General features: G+C 45.2%; 1 protein-coding gene across 1 annotated transcript; it reads right to left on the reverse strand.

Moving 5' to 3' along the window:
• Positions 1-335: 335 nt before the first annotated feature.
• Positions 336-15,243, reverse strand: LOC311123756 (E3 ubiquitin-protein ligase TRIM47-like). The gene is made up of 4 exons (XM_084197994.1): positions 14,601-15,243; positions 4,489-4,584; positions 1,399-1,632; positions 336-871 (listed from the first exon to the last, which is right to left on the reverse strand). The coding sequence occupies exons 1-4, from the start codon at positions 15,189-15,191 to the stop codon at positions 689-691; spliced, it is 1,104 nt and encodes a 367-aa protein (XP_084054120.1). The 5' UTR covers positions 15,192-15,243; the 3' UTR covers positions 336-688.
• Positions 15,244-21,437: the final 6,194 nt, after the last annotated feature.

The raw sequence follows: 21,437 nt of genomic DNA on the forward strand, positions 1-21,437 counted from the left end.
ATGACCAGGGTACTGTATGACCAGGGTACTGTATGACCAGGGTACTGTATGACCAGGGTACTGTATGACCAGGGTACTGTATGACCAGGGTACTGTATGACCAGGGTACTGTATGACCAGGGTACTGTATGACCAGGGTACTGTATGACCAGGGTACTGTATGACCAGGGTACTGTATGACCAGGGTACTGTATGACCAGGGTACTGTATGACCAGGGTACTGTATGACCAGGGTACTGTATGACCAGGGTACTGTATGACCAGGGTACTGTATGACCAGGGTACTGTATGACCAGGGTACTGTATGACCAGGGTACTGTATGACCAGGGTACTGTATGACCCCTGCATAGTTCTCAGAAGAATCAATCAATCAATAAGGCCTATCCTTTGAGGACAGGTGCTGACTATTTCTGGTTAACTTCCAGTATCAAATGTTTTTAGTGTGTGAAAAAAGTCCCCACTTTACTTTTCTCCCTGTTTAACTTCAAGTTAAAGAAGAGGTTCTCTCTGTCACCTTTCTCAGTAGACGAATGGTTCTGTACCTTTCTCAGTAGACGAATGGTTCTGTCCCTTTCTCAGTAGACGAATGGTTCTGTACCTTTCTCAGTAGACGAATGGTTCTGTACCTTTCTCAGTAGACGAATGGTTCTGTACCTTTCTCAGTAGACGAATGGTTCTGTACCTTTCTCAATAGACGAATGGTTCTGTACCTTTCTCGTAGATGCTGATGAAGCTCCCCTGACACACCTCCTCCAGGAGCCCTCTGAAGTCAGCTACTGATGACATCACCATGTTAAAGGTGAAGTTGGGGTCGAAGGTCACGGATGGCAGGCCTCCAATCACAGGAGAGGAGTTCAGAGACTGACAGCTCTACAACAACATAGACAGGTTAGAGAGTCATCAAACACTGTTGATGTGCTAATGATCCTAAATATCAGAAGGACATAGCATGGCCAGGTGGATACCCAAACTCTGGTGCCATTCTATAAAGTTACCATTAATACTGAATTACAAATCGACCTCAAGCCCAACAGTTCAGGGGTCGATTTGAAACTCTGCATTCAGTCGTCTCTGGCTGAGGGTGGCATTGACAGGACCTACTCTGCATTCAGTCGTCTCTGGCTGAGGGTGGCATTGACAGGACCTACTCTGCATTCAGTCGTCTCTGGCTGAGGGTGGCATTGACAGGACCTACTCTGCATTCAGTCGTCTCTGGCTGAGGGTGGCATTGACAGGACCTACTCTGCATTCAGTCGTCTCTGGCTGAGGGTGGCATTGACAGGACCTACTCTGCATTCAGTCGTCTCTGGCTGAGGGTGGCATTGACAGGACCTACTCTGCATTCAGTCGTCTCTGGCTGAGGGTGGCATTGACAGGACCTCCTCTGCATCAGTTACCTGGAGGAAGAAGATGTGGTCCTCAGTGTGTGACAGCTGCTCCAGCTCAGCGTCTCTCCTCCTCAGCTCAGACATCTCCTGCTCCAGTTTGGCCAGCAGTCCTTCAGCTTGGCTGACAGCAGTCTTCTCCTGGGCTCTGATCAGCTCCCTCACCTCAAACCTCTTCAGCTCCATGGAGCGGATAAGCTCTGTAAACACCCTCTCACTGTCCTCCACGGCCGACCGCGCTGAACGCTGGAGGGGGACACAGAGGGACAGCAGACGTCTCTATAGCTCCTGAATATATCTAATGTACTAATGTAATATTGTCCAAGTCTGAAGCCTCATTATATATTTTACATTATACATTTCAAGAAAGCGAGAGTTGCACCCCTCCTCAAAAAACCTACACTCGATCCCTCCGATGTCAACAACTACAGACCAGTAACCCTTCTTTCTTTTCTCTCCAAAACTCTTGAGCGTGCCATCTTTAGCCAACTCTCCTGCTATCTCTCTCAGAATGACCTTCTTGATCCAAACCAGTCAGGTTTCAAGACTGGTCATTCAACTGAGACTGCTCTTCTCTGTGTCACAGAGGCTCTCCGCACTGCTAAAGCTAACTCTCTCTCCTCTGCTCTCGTCCTTCTAGACCTATCTGCTGCCTTTGATACTGTGAACCATCAGATCCTCCTCTCCACCCTCTCCGAGTTGGGCATCTCCGGCGTGGCTCACTCTTGGATTGCGTCCTACCTGACAGGTCGCTCCTACCAGGTGGCATGGCGAGAATCTGTCTCCGCACCACGTGCTCTCACCACTGGTGTCCCCCAGGGCTCAGTTCTAGGCCCTCTCCTATTCTTGCTATACACCAAGTCACTTGGCTCTGTCATATCCTCACATGGCCTCTCCTATCATTGCTACGCTGACGATACACAACTAATCTTCTCCTTTCCCCCTTCTGATAACCAGGTGGCGAATCGCATCTCTGCATGTCTGGCAGACATATCAGTGTGGATGTCGGATCACCACCTCAAGCTGAACCTCGGCAAGACGGAGCTGCTCATCCTCCCGGGGAAGGACTGCCCGCTCCATGATCTCGCCATCACGGTTGACAACTCTGTTGTGTCCTCCTCCCAGAGTGCAAAGAGCCTTGGCGTGACCCTGGACAACACCCTGTCGTTCTCCGCTAACATCAAGGCGGTGACCCGATCCTGTAGGTTCATGCTATACAACATTCGCAGAGTACGACCCTGCCTTACACAGGAAGCGGCACAGGTCCTAATCCAGGCACTTGTCATCTCCCGTCTGGATTACTGCAACTCGCTGTTGGCTGGGCTCCCTGCCTGTGCCATTAAACCCCTACAACTCATCCAGAACGCTGCAGCCCGTCTGGTGTTCAACCTTCCCAAGTTCTCTCACGTCACCCCGCTCCTCCGCACACTACACTGGCTTCCAGTTGAAGCTCGCATCTACTACAAGACCATGGTGCTTGCCTACGGAGCAGTGAGGGGAACGGCACCTCCGTACCTTCAGGCTCTGATCAGTCCCTACACCCAAACGAGGGCATTGCGTTCATCCACCTCTGGCCTGCTGGCTCCCCTACCTCTGCGGAAGCATAGTTCCCGCTCAGCCCAGTCAAAGCTATTCGCTGCTCTGGCACCCCAATGGTGGAACAAGCTCCCTCACGACGCCAGGACAGCGGAGTCACTCACCACCTTCCGGAGACACTTGAAACCCCACCTATTTAAGGAATACCTGGGATAGGATAAAAGTAATCCTTCTACCCCCCCACCCCCACAACCCCACCACCCCAAAAAAATAATAATAACAATAATAAAAAATAATAATAATAATAAATAAATAAAAATATATAAAACAAATGAAAAAAAAATATATACTCAATATAAAAAATAAAAAAAATTGTAAAGTGGTTGTCCCACTGGCTATCATAAGGTGAATGCACCAATTTGTAAATGTAAATGTAATGAACACAACCCTGATTTTTAGAGTGTGTGAGAAAGTATTGGCCATTTAGCACTGTAGACTTCCTTCAATTTGTAAGTCGCTCTGGATAAGAGCTTCTGCTAAATGATGTAAATGTAAATATTTTAATGATCAAATACGTTAAATCAATACTAACAGAAATAGACAGCAGTCTAGTATCAAGCCTGGTGTGGCCCAGTCTGTTCCCCATATTGGTACTCAGGAGAACCTGCAATGGCTTTCTGTCATCGTTAGACAGACAGATACTCACAGTGAGAGAGCTGATGGCCTGTCTCAGACAGACAGATACTCACAGTGAGAGAGCTGATGGCCTGTCTCAGACAGACAGATACTCACAGTGAGAGAGCTGATGGCCTGTCTCAGACAGACAGATACTCACAGTGAGAGAGCTGATGGCCTGTCTCAGACAGACAGATACTCACAGTGAGAGAGCTGATGGCCTGTCTCAGACAGACAGATACTCACAGTGAGAGCGCTGATGGCCTGTCTCAGACAGACAGATACTCACAGTGAGAGAGCTGATGGCCTGTCTCAGACAGACAGATACTCACAGTGAGAGAGCTGATGGCCTGTCTCAGACAGACAGATACTCACAGTGAGAGCGCTGATGGCCTGTCTCAGACAGACAGATACTCACAGTGAGAGAGCTGATGGCCTGTCTCAGACAGACAGATACTCACAGTGAGAGCGCTGATGGCCTGTCTCAGACAGACAGATACTCACAGTGAGAGCGCTGATGGCCTGTCTCAGACAGACAGATACTCACAGTGAGAGAGCTGATGGCCTGTCTCAGACAGACAGATACTCACAGTGAGAGCGCTGATGGCCTGTCTCAGACAGACAGATACTCACAGTGAGAGAGCTGATGGCCTGTCTCAGACAGACAGATACTCACAGTGAGAGAGCTGATGGCCTGTCTCAGACAGACAGATACTCACAGTGAGAGAGCTGATGGCCTGTCTCAGACAGACAGATACTCACAGTGAGAGCGCTGATGGCCTGTCTCAGACAGACAGATACTCACAGTGAGAGCGCTGATGGCCTGTCTCAGACAGACAGATACTCACAGTGAGAGAGCTGATGGCCTGTCTCAGACAGACAGATACTCACAGTGAGAGCGCTGATGGCCTGTCTCAGCTCCTGCACGTCCTTCTCCCTCTCCTGGATCCTCTGCTGAAACCCTCTCTTCAGCTCCCCCAGCTGGCTCTGAAGAGAAGTGGACAAATGGACAGAGAGACAGACAGAAAAGATCATTAGCTTCACGATATAAACATTGATTTGAACTATAACTTTAAAGGGTAGTCTGGGACTGAGAATCCTTTTTAGGACTTTTAAATTAATGCTATAATGCCATGTTTTATAGCCACTGTCTTCACCCCCATCCCCTCAGCTCTTTACCGTACCATGTGTAGGGCTGACAGCTTTGTTGTTGTTTGAATCCCAGATTGCACCTTCAACTGATTCACATTGGTCTCAAAGCAGATTAGAATTGTTGATAGTATTTTACTCATTAGGACATTCAGTTGAAGTTGGAAGTTTACAAACACTTAGGTTGGAGTCATTAAAACTCGTTTTTCAACCACTCCACAAATGTCTTGTTAACAAACTATAGTTTTGGCAAGTCGGTTAGGAAATCTACTTTGTGCATGACACAAGACATTTTTCCAACAATTGTTTACAGACAGATTGTTTCACTTATATTTCACTGTATCACAATTCCAGTGGGTCAGAAGTTTACATGCACTAAGTTGACTGTGCCTTTAAACAGCTTGGAAAATGCCAGAAAATGATGTCATGGCTTAGGAAGTTTCTGATAGGCTAATTGACATCATTTGAGTCAATTGGAGGTGTACCTGTGGATGTATTTCAAGGCCTATCTTCAAACTCAGTGCCTCTTAGCTTGACATCATGGGAAAATCTAAAGAAATCAGCCAAGACCTCAGAAAAAAAATGGTAGACCTCCACAAGTCTGGTTCATCCTTGGGAGCAATTTCCAAACGCCTGAAGGTACCACGTTCATCTGTACAAACAATAGTATGCAAGATGAGTGGCGCAGTGGTCTAAGGCACTGCATCGCAGTGCTAGCTGTGCCACTAGAGATCCTGGTTCGAATCCAGGCTCTGTCGTAGCCGGCCGTGACCGGGAGACTCATGGGGTGGTGCACAATTGGCCCAGCGTCGTCCAGGGTAGGGGAGGGAATGACCGGCAGGGATGTAGCTCAGTTGGTAGAGCATGGCGTTGTGGGTTCGATTCCCACAGGGTGGGCAGTATGGAAAAAAATAATAATAAGAATGTATGCACTCACTAACTGTAAGTCGCTCTGGATAAGAGCGTCTGCTAAATTACGTAAATGTAAAGTATAAACACCATGGGACCACGCAGCCGTCATACCGCTCAGGAAGGAGATGCGTTCTGTCTCCTAGAGATGAAAAGTGCAAATCAATCCCAGAACAACAGCAAAGGACCTTGTGAAGATGCTGGAGGAAACAGGTACAAAAGTATCTATATCCACAGTAAAACGAGTCCTATATCGACATAACCTGAAAGGCCGCTCAGCAAGGAAGAAGCCACTGCTCCAAAACCGCCATAAAAAAGCCAGACTACGGTTTGCAACTGCACATGGGGACAAAGATCGTACTTTTTGGACAAATGTCCTCTTGTCTGATGAAACAAAAATAGAACTGTTTGGCCATAATGACCATCGTTATGTTTGGAGGAAAAAGGGGGAGCTTGCAAGCCAAAGAACACCATCCCAACCGTGAAGCATGGGGGTGGCATCATCATACTGTGGGGGTGCTTTGCTGCAGGAGGGACTGGTGCACTTCACAAAATAGATGCCATCATAAGGAAGGAAAAGTATGTGGATATTTTGAAGCAACATCTCAAGACATTAGTCAGGAAGTTAAAGCTTGGTTGCAAATGGGTCTTCCAAATGGACAATGACCCCAAGCATACTTCCAAAGTTGTGTCAAAATGGCTTAAGGACAACAGAGTCAAGGTATTGGAGTGGCCATCACGAAGCCCTGACCTCAATCCTACAGAAAATGTGGGCAGAACTGAAAAAGCTTGTGCGAGCAAGGAGGCCTTCAAACCTGACTCAGTTACACCAGCTCTGTCAGGAGGAATGGGACAAAATTCACCCAACTTAGTGTGGGAAGCTTGTGGAAGGCTACCCGAAACGTTTGACCCAAGTTAAACAATTTAAAGGCAATGCTACCAAATACTAATTGAGTGTATGTAAACTTCTGACCCACTGGGAATGTGATGAAAGAAATAAAAGCTGAAATAAATCCTTCTCCCTACTATTATTCTGACATTTCACATTCTTAAAATAAAGTGGTGATCCTAACTGACCTAAAACAGGGAATTTTTACTAGGATTAAATGTTAGGAATTGTGAAAAACTGAGTTTAAATGTATTTGGCTAAGGTGTATGTAAACTTCCGACTTCAACTGCAGATGAAATTACTTGAGGGGCTATGTCAAAGTTCCAGAATGGGTGAAAATGGCAGCCACACTGGTCAGGGAGAAATCCAAACCAGTCTAATTGGAATGAGCATAATCCTCATTTACATTTTAGTCATTTAGCAGACGCTAAATGACTAAAGTTAGTGCATACATTATTTTTATTTTTCATACCCCTGTGGGAATCGAACCCACAACCCTGGTGTTGCAAACGCCATGCTCTACCAACTGAGCTACATCCCTGCCGGCCATTCCCTCCCCTACCCTGGACGACGCTGGGCCAATTGTGCGCCGCCCCATGGGTCTCCCGGTCACGGCCGGCTACGACAGAGCCTGGATTCGAACCAGGATCTCTAGTGCCACAGCTAGCACTGCAGCCTTAGACCACTGCACCACTCTGAGGTTATTTTACTATGCAGGAAAATAAAAGGCATGTGATATATCAGAAATTATGTAATGGAATTAGTCAGCCTGAAATATTGTCATATAATTATAAATACAGTTTCTATGGGTTTTATATAAATGTTCTTTGTAGATACAGATCATAAATGTCTCAGTGTTCTTGAAAGCAGTGAGTGTTATTATATGAGAGAATATCAGTACTTGTTGCATTTACAACTTGTCTAAGTCCCATCATTAACTGATTTCAACCAGTGTTTGGCTGTGGATTGACTGTGATTTCAGTCCGTGTTTGGTTGTGGATTGACTGTGTTTTCAGCCCGTGTTTGGCTGTGGATTGACTGTGATTTCAGCCTGTGTTTGGCTGTGGATTGACTGTGATTTCAGCCCGTGTTTGGCTGTGGATTGACTGTTTTCAGCCCGTGTTTGGTTGTGGATTGACTGTGATTTCAGCCCGTGTTTGGTTGTGGCTTGACTGTGATTTCAGCCCGTGTTTGGTTGTGGCTTGACTGTGATTTCAGCCCGTGTTTGGTTGTGGATTGACTGTGATTTCAGCCTGTTTGACTGTGGATTGACTGATTTCAGCCCGTGTTTGGCTGTGGATTGACTGTGATTTCAGCCCGTGTTTGGCTGTGGCTTGACTGTGATTTCAGTCCGTGTTTGGTTGTGGATTGACTGTGATTTCAGCCTGTGTTTGGCTGTGGATTGACTGTGATTTCAGCCTGTGTTTGGCTGTGGATTGACTGTGATTTCAGCCCGTGTTTGGCTGTGGCTTGACTGTGATTTCAGTCCGTGTTTGGTTGTGGATTGACTGTGATTTCAGTCCGTGTTTGACTGTGGATTGACTGTGATTTCAGCCCGTGTTTGGCTGTGGATTGACTGCATTGTTTGAATGGAACGTTGGCATATTGGCAGTTAATTACAACAATAATTGGAATCATTCCTCTAAAACTGGCAGGCTAGCTAACAAACATGCAGTGCAGATAAATTCTTCAAATTCATTATTTTACACAATATCATCACAGCACTGGCAAACCTAGCTCTCGAAAACTCTAGGCGGCATTCTGCCTTCTTCCTAGAGTTTTCAGCCATTAGCTTCACCCACAACTGACTCATGTTAACTACAATACCGACGCTGTGTTTTAACGTTTAGAAATGTAAAATAATCGCTTGCGATACGGCTTTCTAAGCATATGGCCCTTATCTTTCATCAGAGAGAAAGAATCCTAAAACAGCTATGGGGCCTCCATCCTACTAAACTACACTGTAGCAGTTACAGATCCATACAGCTATGGTGCCTCCATCCTACTAAACTACACTGTAGCAGTTACAGATCCATACAGCTATGGGGCCTCCATCCTACTAAACTACACTGTAGCAGTTACAGATCCATACAGCTATGGGGCCTCCATCCTACTAAACTACACTGTAGCAGTTACAGATCCATACAGCTATGGCGCCTCCATCCTACTAAACTACACTGTAGCAGTTACAGATCCATACAGCTATGGAGCCTCCATCCTACTAAACTACACTGTAGCAGTTACAGATCCATACAGCTATGGAGCCTCCATCCTACTAAACTACACTGTAGCAGTTACAGATCCATACAGCTATGGAGCCTCCATCCTACTAAACTACACTGTAGCAGTTACAGATCCATACAGCTATGGTGCCTCCATCCTACTAAACTACACTGTAGCAGTTACAGATCCATACAGCTATGGGGCCTCCATCCTACTAAACTACACTGTAGCAGTTACAGATCCATACAGCTATGGGGCCTCCATCCTACTAAACTACACTGTAGCAGTTACAGATCCATACAGCTATGATGCCTCCATCCTACTAAACTACACTGTAGCAGTTACAGATCCATACAGCTATGGGGCCTCCATCCTACTAAACTACACTGTAGCAGTTACAGATCCATACAGCTATGGAGCCACCATCCTACTAAACTACACTGTAGCAGTTACAGATCCATACAGCTATGGGGCCTCCATCCTACTAAACTACACTGTAGCAGTTACAGATCCATACAGCTATGGAACCTCCATCCTACTAAACTACACTGTAGCAGTTACAGATCCATACAGCTATGGGGCCTCCATCCTACTAAACTACACTGTAGCAGTTACAGATCCATACAGCTATGGTGCCTCCACCCTACTAAACTACACTGTAGCAGTTACAGATCCATACAGCTATGGGGCCTCCATCCTACTAAACTACACTGTAGCAGTTACAGATCCATACAGCTATGGTGCCTCCATCCTACTAAACTACACTGTAGCAGTTACAGATCCATACAGCTATGGGACCTCCATCCTACTAAACTACACTGTAGCAGTTACAGATCCATACAGCTATGGGGCCTCCATCCTACTAAACTACACTGTAGCAGTTACAGATCCATACAGCTATGGAGCCTCCATCCTACTAAACTACACTGTAGCAGTTACAGATCCATACAGCTATGGGACCTCCATCCTACTAAACTACACTGTAGCAGTTACAGATCCATACAGCTATGGTGCCTCCATCCTACTAAACTACACAGCAGTTACAGATCCATACAGCTATGGTGCCTCCATCCTACTAAACTACACTGTAGCAGTTACAGATCCATACAGCTATGGTGCCTCCATCCTACTAAACTACACTGTAGCAGTTACAGATCCATACAGCTATGGGACCTCCATCCTACTAAACTACACTGTAGCAGTTACAGATCCATACAGCTATGGGGCCTCCATCCTACTAAACTACACTGTAGCAGTTACAGAGCCATACAGCTATGGAGCCTCCATCCTACTAAACTACACTGTAGCAGTTACAGATCCATACAGCTATGGGGCCTCCATCCTACTAAACTACACAGCAGTTACAGATCCATACAGCTATGGTGCCTCCATCCTACTAAACTACACTGTAGCAGTTACAGATCCATACAGCTATGGTGCCTCCATCCTACTAAACTACACTGTAGCAGTTACAGATCCATACAGCTATGGGGCCTCCATCCTACTAAACTACACTGTAGTTACAGATCCATACAGCTATGGAGCCTCCATCCTACTAAACTACACTGTAGCAGTTACAGATCCATACAGCTATGGGGCCTCCATCCTACTAAACTACACTGTAGCAGTTACAGATCCATACAGCTATGGTGCCTCCATCCTACTAAACTACACTGTAGCAGTTACAGATCCATACAGCTATGATGCCTCCATCCTACTAAACTACACAGCAGTTACAGATCCATACAGCTATGGTGCCTCCATCCTACTAAACTACACTGTAGCAGTTACAGATCCATACAGCTATGGGGCCTCCATCCTACTAAACTACACTGTAGCAGTTACAGATCCATACAGCTATGGAGCCTCCATCAACTAAACTACACTGTAGCAGTTACAGATCCATACAGCTATGGGGCCTCCATCCTACTAAACTACACAGCAGTTACAGATCCATACAGCTATGGTGCCTCCATCCTACTAAACTACACTGTAGCAGTTACAGATCCATACAGCTATGGTGCCTCCATCCTACTAAACTACACTGTAGCAGTTACAGATCCATACAGCTATGGTGCCTCCATCCTACTAAACTACACAGCAGTTACAGATCCATACAGCTATGGGGCCTCCATCCTACTAAACTACACTGTAGCAGTTACAGATCCATACAGCTATGGGGCCTCCATCCTACTAAACTACACAGCAGTTACAGATCCATTCAGCTATGGGGCCTCCATCCTACTAAACTACACTGTAGAAGTTACAGATCCATACAGCTATGGTGCCTCCATCCTACTAAACTACACTGTAGCAGTTACAGATCCATACAGCTATGGGGCCTCCATCCTACTAAACTACACTGTAGCAGTTACAGATCCATACAGCTATGGTGCCTCCATCCTACTAAACTACACTGTAGCAGTTACAGATCCATATAGCTATGGGGCCTCCATCCTACTAAACTACACTGTAGCAGTTACAGATCCATACAGCTATTGGGCCTCCATCCTACTAAACTACACTGTAGCAGTTACAGATCCATACAGCTATGGGGCCTCCATCCTACTAAACTACACTGTAGCAGTTACAGATCCATACAGCTATGGTGCCTCCATCCTACTAAACTACACAGCAGTTACAGATCCATACAGCTATGGGGCCTCCATCCTACTAAACTACACTGTAGCAGTTACAGATCCATACAGCTATGGGGCCTCCATCCTACTAAACTACACTGTAGCAGTTACAGATCCATACAGCTATGGGGCCTCCATCCTACTAAACTACACTGTAGCAGTTACAGATCCATACAGCTATGGTGCCTCCATCCTACTAAACTACACTGTAGCAGTTACAGATCCATACAGCTATGGGGCCTCCATCCTACTAAACTACACTGTAGCAGTTACAGATCCATACAGCTATGGGGCCTCCATCCTACTAAACTACACTGTAGCAGTTACAGATCCATACAGCTATGGGGCCTCCATCCTACTAAACTACACTGTAGCAGTTACAGATCCATACAGCTATGGGGCCTTCATCCTACTAAACTACACTGTAGCAGTTACAGATCCATACAGCTATGGGACCTCCATCCTACTAAACTACACTGTAGCAGTTACAGATCCATACAGCTATGGGGCCTCCATCCTACTAAACTACACTGTAGCAGTTACAGATCCATACAGCTATGGGGCCTCCATCCTACTAAACTACACTGTAGCAGTTACAGATCCATACAGCTATGGAGCCTCCATCCTACTAAACTACACTGTAGCAGTTACAGATCCATACAGCTATGGAGCCTCCATCCTACTAAACTACACTGTAGCAGTTACAGATCCATACAGCTATGGTGCCTCCATCCTACTAAACTACACTGTAGCAGTTACAGATCCATACAGCTATGGTGCCTCCATCCTACTAAACTACACTGTAGCAGTTACAGATCCATACAGCTATGGGGCCTCCATCCTACTAAACTACACTGTAGCAGTTACAGATCCATACAGCTATGGAGCCTCCATCCTACTAAACTACACTGTAGCAGTTACAGATCCATACAGCTATGGGGCCTCCATCCTACTAAACTACACTGTAGCAGTTACAGATCCATACAGCTATGAGGCCTCCATCCTACTAAACTACACTGTAGCAGTTACAGATCCATACAGCTATGGTGCCTCCATCCTACTAAACTACACTGTAGCAGTTACAGATCCATACAGCTATGGGGCCTCCATCCTACTAAACTACACTGTAGCAGTTACAGATCCATACAGCTATGGTGCCTCCATCCTACTAAACTACACTGTAGCAGTTACAGATCTGTACAGCTATGGTGCCTCCATCCTACTAAACTACACTGTAGCAGTTACAGATCCATACAGCTATGGAGCCTCCATCCTACTAAACTACACTGTAGCAGCTACAGATCCATACAGCTATGGTGCCTCCATCCTACTAAACTACACTGTAGCAGTTACAGATCCATACAGCTATGGTGCCTCCATCCTACTAAACTACACTGTAGCAGTTACAGATCCATACAGCTATGGGGCCTCCATCCTACTAAACTACACTGTAGCAGTTACAGATCCATACAGCTATGGAGCCTCCATCCTACTAAACTACACTGTAGCAGTTACAGATCCATACAGCTATGGTGCCTCCATCCTACTAAACTACACTGTAGCAGTTACAGATCCATACAGCTATGGGGCCTCCATCCTACTAAACTACACTGTAGCAGTTACAGATCCATACAGCTATGGTGCCTCCATCCTACTAAACTACACTGTAGCAGTTACAGATCCATACAGCTATGGGGCCTCCATCCTACTAAACTACACTGTAGCAGTTACAGATCCATACAGCTATGGTGCCTCCATCCTACTAAACTACACTGTAGCAGTTACAGATCCATACAGCTATGGGGCCTCCATCCTACTAAACTACACTGTAGCAGTTACAGATCCATACAGCTATGGTGCCTCCATCCTACTAAACTACACTGTAGCAGTTACAGATCTGTACAGCTATGGTGCCTCCATCCTACTAAACTACACTGTAGCAGTTACAGATCCATACAGCTATGGAGCCTCCATCCTACTAAACTACACTGTAGCAGTTACAGATCCATACAGCTATGGTGCCTCCATCCTACTAAACTACACTGTAGCAGTTACAGATCCATACAGCTATGGGGCCTCCATCCTACTAAACTACACTGTAGCAGTTACAGATCCATACAGCTATGGAGCCTCCATCCTACTAAACTACACTGTAGCAGTTACAGATCCATACAGCTATGGTGCCTCCATCCTACTAAACTACACTGTAGCAGTTACAGATCCATACAGCTATGGGGCCTCCATCCTACTAAACTACACTGTAGCAGTTACAGATCCATACAGCTATGGCGCCTCCATCCTACTAAACTACACTGTAGCAGTTACAGATCCATACAGCTATGGTGCCTCCATCCTACTAAACTACACTGTAGCAGTTACAGATCCATACAGCTATGGTGCCTCCATCCTACTAAACTACACTGTAGCAGTTACAGATCCATACAGCTATGGGGCCTCCATCCTACTAAACTGTAGCCGTTACAGATCCATACAGCTATGGGGCCTCCATCCTACTAAACTACACTGTAGCAGTTACAGATCCATACAGCTATGGCGCCTCCATCCTACTAAACTACACTGTAGCAGTTACAGATCCATACAGCTATGGGGCCTCCATCCTACTAAACTGTAGCCGTTACAGATCCATACAGCTATGGTGCCTCCATCCTACTAAACTACACTGTAGCAGTTACAGATCCATACAGCTATGGTGCCTCCATCCTACTAAACTACACTGTATTAGTTATGTCCTCTCATTCTGTGAACTAACATCATAACTGTTTAGAGCAGGCAGGTACGGTGGCACCCATAGGACATATAAGGTGAGTCAAAAGGCACACACAACACTAATTCACAAGGGCTACATAGCGAACATAACAAATACAACTGTTTATTATGGATTCTCATGACAATGAAGTTGGCATATGCTACGTGAATTGACGCTCTCTACTCTTGCACGCACATTTTGACGCCGTCTCTCCGTGTGATTTGGGCTTCGTGTGTAACGTAATGGAACAGAGTAATTATGAAGTGCTATGGTTGACCAACTCCCTGACCAAAATGTCTGACCTCTATCCCGTCATAAGAAGGTTCATGTCCATTATCATATTCTAATTCCGTGGTTAGATCAAACCTATAAGCTTGACTTGGGTGAATCGAGACAACACAACAAAGAGCAGTTAATCCCAGCCTACCTGTTTTTGCTGGATCTCAGTCTCCGCCAGGACTGTGTCATGACCCTTATGCTCTGCCGTCATGCACAGGTAGCATATACACTGCTGGTCGGTCCGACAGTACACCTCCAGCAGCTTGTCGTGGTGGGGACAGATCGTCTCTTGTAGTTTCTTGGAGGCCTGGACCAGCTTGTGTTTCTTAAAAGCAGCTGATTCGTAGTGAGGCAGGAGGTGTGTGTCGCAGTAGGAGGCCAGACACACCAGACAGGACTTGACGGCTCGGTTCTTCCTCCCGGTGCACACGTCACATTCCACGTCCTGCGGTCCTGCGTGGCACTGCGGCGGGGGAGCAGCTTGGAGTCCAGTCTTCTTGAACTTGTCCACCACCTCGGCTAGCATGGTGTTTCTGCCGAGTAGAGGCCTCGGGTTGAAGCTCTGGCGGCACTGCGGACAACCGTAAACACCCATATAATCGTCCTGGTCCCAGTAGCCTTTAATACAGACCAAACAGTAGCTGTGTCCGCACGGGATGGTCACAGGATCCCTCAGCACATCCAGACATATCGAACAGTTAAATTGGTCTTGGTCGAGGAAGAGTCCAGCTTGAGCCATTTTCCCGAACAGAAACAGCAGCAGCAACGACTTAAAGAGACGAGCTTTGTTTACAGGAAGTGGAGGAAGATCCGGTGGGTGTGATCTGTGGGGATGTCGTCAGAAGAAGGCGGAAGCCAACGGCTGCGAGTGACAGAACGAACTTCTTCTTCTAGGATATCATGGTGGTCCACAAACCAACGTTAAAGGTGCATGCTGCCACCTGCTGCGCTGGAGTGTGTGGTCAATCTCGATTCACAACATTTCTAAATCCTCCTCCCTAACTCAGTACTTCTGAGAAAATAAAGAACTCTACTAACTTCTAATAGACCCTCCCCCATCCCTCACCTCTACCCAGTGGAACATTAATATAAATTATATCTAGTTTCAAAGCTCTTTTGGCTAACTGGTCTACAATTTCATTCCCTTCCACACCCGAATGGGCTGGTACCCAGCAGAATCTCACTACTACACCCAGTCTCTCAATTCTCCATAATAACATGAATACCTCCAATAGTAGGTCACTCCTATTACATTTACATCATTTAGCAGATGCTCTTATCCAGAGCGACTTACAAATTGGTGCATTCAACTTATGATAGCCAGTGGGACAACCACCTTTTTAAAATGTTTATTTTTTATGGGGGGTGGGGGAAGAAGGATTACTTTATACTATCCCAGGTATTCCTTAAAGAGGTAGGGTATCAAGTGTCTCCGGGAGGTGGTCAGTGACTCCGCTGTCCTGATGTCGTGGGGGAGCTTGTTCCACCATTGGGGTGCCAGAGCAGCGAATAGCTTTGACTGGGCTGAGCGCGAACTGTGCTTCCGTAGCGGTAGGGGGGCTAGCAGATGATAAACTATTCAATACAGACAGAGAATCTGAACATACTATAATTCTACCAGGTTGTACGTCCTCCACCCTCTGGAGGGCAACTACTATCACCAACAGTTCAACTGAGTATACTGACAGTTCATCTGTTAGTCTTCTACATATCTGCACATCAAATTTAGGAACGTAAACACCTGCTCCTGTGAGCCCACTATCTGGGTCCTTGGATCCATCTGTGAAAAGCGGTAAAAATGCATAAAAACTTATACCAATGTAATTGTCAACCAGTTTCCAGTTTTATCACTGACTTCTGACCAGTCTTTCCATTTCTCTACAAAGGTTAGATCAACAACAGGGTCTGGGAGTAACCATGGAGGAATGTCCCCTATCACCACAGAAGGGCCAACCTCCAGCTCCCTCAAACCACTCTCATCAGCAAGCTTTCCAACTGTCCAACCAAAACCACTGCCTTGTCTGCTAGTGTATTCCCAACAGTCATCTAGAACAGTAGCAGTGGGATGCTCAACCTCACAGCCTTTCATCCTTACCCAATAAGCTAATGACAATTTTTTACGCCGAATATCCAAAAGCATCTCACCTGCCTCCACTAGTAAAGTACAGATGTTGATTTAAATGCACCGATACATATCCTCAAAGCTATATACTGGATTCTGTCCAGCCTCTGAAGCCAAGTCTTTGCCGCTGTTCCATAAACTATACACCCGTAATCAATTGTCGTCCTGATCAGAGCTCTATAAATATCCATCAACGATTGTCTGTCAGCACCCCATTCATAAACAGAGTTCGAGCGCATAAGAGTCACCACCTTCTTACACTTTGTTTCAACATTTTTTTTTTTTAATGTTTAGTCATTTAGCAGACACTCTTATCCAGAGTGACTTACAGTTAGTGAGTACATCCCCCCCAAAAATGTCTTCATACTGGCCCCCCGTGGGAATCGAACCCACAACCCTGGCGTTGCAAACACCATGCTCTAACCAACTGAGCTACATCCCTGCCGGCCATTCCCTCCCCTGACATGATCTTTCCATGTATATCGCTCGTTGAACCATAAACCCAAATATTTGTACTTAGAAACCCTCCCCATAGGCTGTCCATACAGAACAGAAACAACTGGATATTATCAGCAACTTTCTTCTTCGAGAAGAACAAGACTTCACCACTGACAATTTAAAACCCCAGTCAATCAACCATCTTTCAACATCCACTATAGCTTGTTGAATAGATTTGATCACATGAGAGACATTCCTTCCCCTCTTCCAAATAGCTCCATCATCAGCATATAGGGAAGCCCCAATACCCCTACCTACCTTCGAAAACACATAGTTAATTTATAGAGCTCTGGTCTGCTAAAGTGTGCAGCGACCCTCATTGCTGCCTCAGTTACTCACATTTTAAATGTGACATTGTCTTCAGGAATTATTCCCAAAGGATGGAAATCTGCCAATGTGTTGCCACTCTGTAAGGGTGGTGATAGTAGTGACCTTGACCATTACCGACCGATTTCTAGGCTTCCTTGTCTAGCTAAGATTCTTGAGTCATTGGTAAATGTGCAGCTTCGTTCTTTTTTGACTGAGAAATGTATTTTAAATGTAAACCAATCAGGGTTTATACCAGGGCATAGCACCACTACAGCCACCACATTAGTTGTGAATGACCTTGTAAATGCTAAGATGAGTTGTGCTGCTTTGTTTATAGACCTGTGTAAGGCCTTTGATACTGTTGATCTGGTATTCTGTTGAAGAAACTGGCATCGATAGGCCTTGGCTCCGCTGCAGGTTCTTGGTTTCGTGACTATCTTAGAGACAGAACTCAGGCCATTGTGTTGGATGGAGTTAAGTCTGATTTTCTTGAGGTACATAAAGGTGTTTCACAGGGATCAATATTAGGACCTGTTCTTTTTATGATTTACATAAATGCTATTGGTCAATCTGTTAAAAATTGTGATCTTCATTTGTATGCGGATGATACCATTATGTATGCTATTGCTCCGGCTGTTGATTTAGCTGTGTCAAGGTTCTGTCTGATTTCGCAGCTGTTCAGGAAGCCCTTATGAATATAAAGCTTGTACATAATACAGGCACAACTAAATACATGCTGTTTTCAAATTCTCGTAAAGGTATCCCAGTTGGGTTACATCTTCACTCCCTGAATGGTTCTGTAATAACAAGTCCCTGGTATTGGGATGGACAATGATCTATCGTTTAAGAAACAGACCAATGATCTATCATTTAAGAAACAGACCAATGATGTATCGTTTAAGAAACAGACCAATGATCTATCGTTTAAGAAACAGACCAATGATCTATCGTTTAAGAAACAGACAAATGATCTATCGTTTAAGAAACAGACCAATGATCTATCGTTTAAGAAACAGACCAATGATCTATCGTTTAAGAAACAGACAAATGATCTATCGTTTAAGAAACAGACAAAGGATCTATCGTTTAAGAAACAGACAAATTATCTATCGTTTAAGAAACAGACAAATGATCTATCGTTTAAGAAACAGACAAAGGATCTATCGTTTAAGAAACAGACAAATGATCTATCGTTTAAGAAACAGACAAATTATCTATCGTTTAAGAAACAGACAAATTATCTATCGTTTATGAAACAGACAAATGATCTATCGTTTAAGAAACAGACAAATGATCTATTGTTTAAGAAACAGACAAATTATCTATCGTTTAAGAAACAGACAAATGATCTATCGTTTAAGAAACAGACAAATGATCTATTGTTTAAGAAACAGACAAATGATCTATCGTTTAAGAAACAGACAAATGATCTATCGTTTAAGAAACAGACAAATTATCTTGTTCAGAAGCTTAAATATAAAGTGGGTTTCTTCTATAGACATAAAGCTTGTTTATCTCTGGCTAGCAGGAAGCCAATTGTAGAATCAATCATCTCTCCCAAGTGGACATTCTCTCTTTCTCCCCTGACCCATCTGTCTATCTCCTCATTTGAATTCCATGCTGTCACAGTCACTAGCCCATTCAAGCTTAACATCCTTATCATTTATCGCCCTCCAGGTTCCCTTGGAGAGTTCATCAATGAGCTTGACGCCTTGATAAGTTCCTTTCCTGAGGATGGCTCACCCCTCACAGCTCTGGGTGACTTTAACCTCCCTACGTCTGCCTTTGACTAATTTCTCTTTGCCTCCTTCTTTCCACTCCTTTCCTCTTTTGACCTCACCCCCCCCCCCCCCCCACACTCACAAGGCAGGCAATACGCTTGACCTCATCTTTACTAGATGCTGTTCTTCTACTAATCTCACTGCAACTCCCCTCCAAGTCTCCGACCACTGACCTCTGATCTCCTGATTCTGCCTCCTCAACCCTCCTCTCCTCCCTTTCTGCATCTTTTGACTCTCTATGTCCCCTATCCTCCCGGCCGGCTCAGTCCTCCCCTCCTGCTCCGTGGCTTGACGACTCATTGCGAGCTCACAGAACAGGAGAAAATGGAGGAAAACTAGACTCCCTGCGGACCTGTCATCTTTTCACTCCCTCCTCTCTACATTCTCTTCCTCTGTTTCTGCTGCTAAAGCGGCACAGGGCAGCACGGCTGGCCGTTGGATGTACACAGAGAGCTAATATTAATAATATGCATGTCAATCTCTCCTGGCTCAAAGTGGAGGAGAGATTGACTTCATCACTACTTGTATTTATGAGAGGTATTGACATGTTGAATGCTCCGAGCTGTCTGTTTAAACTACTAACACACAGCTCAGACACCCATGCATACCCCACAAGACATACCACCAGAGGTCTCTTCACAGTCCCCAAGTCCAGAACAGACTATGGGAGGCGCACAGTACTACATAGAGCCATGACTACATGGAACTCTATTCCACATCAGGTAACGCATGCCAACAGTAAAATCAGATTTAAAAAACAGATAAAAATACACCTTATGGAACAGCAGGGACTGTGAAGCAACACAAACATAGACACAGACACATACATACACACACACGATAACATACGCACTATACACACACGTACACATGGATTTTGTGTTGTAGATATGTTGTAGTAGAGTAGAGGCCTGAGGGAACACACTTAATATGTTGCCTTGGCAGGAACTAATTGGGATCCATAATAAACCCCAGGAAGAGTAGCCGCTGCCTTGGCAGGAACTAATGGGGATCCATAATAAACCCCAGGAAGAGTAGCTGCTGCATTGGCAGGAACTAATGGGGATCCATAATAAACCCCAGGAAGAGTAGCTGCTGCCTTGGCAGGAACTAATGGGGATCCATAATAAACCCCAGGAAGAGTAGCCGCTGCCTTGGCAGGAACTAATGGGGATCCATAATAAACCCCAGGAAGAGTAGCTGCTGCATTGGCAGGAACTAATGGGGATCCATAATAAACCCCAGGAAGAGTAGCTGCTGCCTTGGCAGGAACTAATGGGGATCCATAATAAACCCCAGGAAGAGTAGCCGCTGCCTTGGCAGGAACTAATGGGGATCCATAATAAACCCCAGGAAGAGTAGCCGCTGCCTTGGCAGGAACTAATGGGGATCCATAATAAACCCCAGGAAGAGTAGCTGCTGCCTTGGCAGGAACCAATGGGGATCCATAATAAACCCCAGGAAGAGTAGCCGCTGCCTTGGCAGGAACTAATTGGGATCCATAATAAACCCCAGGAAGAGTAGCTGCTGCCTTGGCAGGAACTAATGGGGATCCATAATAAACCCCAGGAAGAGTAGCTGCTGCCTTGGCAGGAACTAATGGGGATCCATAATAAACCCCAGGAAGAGTAGCTGCTGCATTGGCTGGAACTAATGGGGATCCATAATAAATACAAATACAAATAGAACAGAAAGGGTTAGCTAGAGCTTGGGACGTCCCTAAACTGTCCTAACCTTAACCCTTACCTAACCTTAACCCTTACCTAACCTTAACCCTTACCTTAACCATTTTAAATGTAAACTTCAGTGGGGGGTAGGAACGTCCTAAGGATCCCGGATAGCAATGACCAACTAAAAAGAGATCCCTAAAATATACAGATAAAAAAAGAATGTCTTGACTGAGGAACACTAATTTTGTGGACAGCACATTGTTGGTTACTACAGAGCCCTGGAGGTGGCAATAACCACATTTCCATCCAGTTTTTATGCAAGTAAAGTCATATAAACCATATAAAGTCATCCATATAAAAAATTATAATAATCATGACAGCTGGTTTCGGTACAATTTTATAAATGCAGACAGATACTTTGTTTTTGGACATGTGGGATCTTTTTGTGTCTGTAAAATTAATTATGCAAGAAATGGTGGTGGAAACACCTGTATGCACAAATATTGATTTAAAGATGCACTATGCAGAAATCGCTCCACCATTTCCTGGTTGCTAAAATTCTAAATAGTTCGCCTAATTTCAGTGTATATGACAAAACAAGCAAG

This window comes from Coregonus lavaretus (assembly GCF_964263955.1).
Source record: "Coregonus lavaretus genome assembly, contig: HAP1_SCAFFOLD_2692, whole genome shotgun sequence".
NCBI lineage: Eukaryota > Metazoa > Chordata > Actinopteri > Salmoniformes > Salmonidae > Coregonus > Coregonus lavaretus.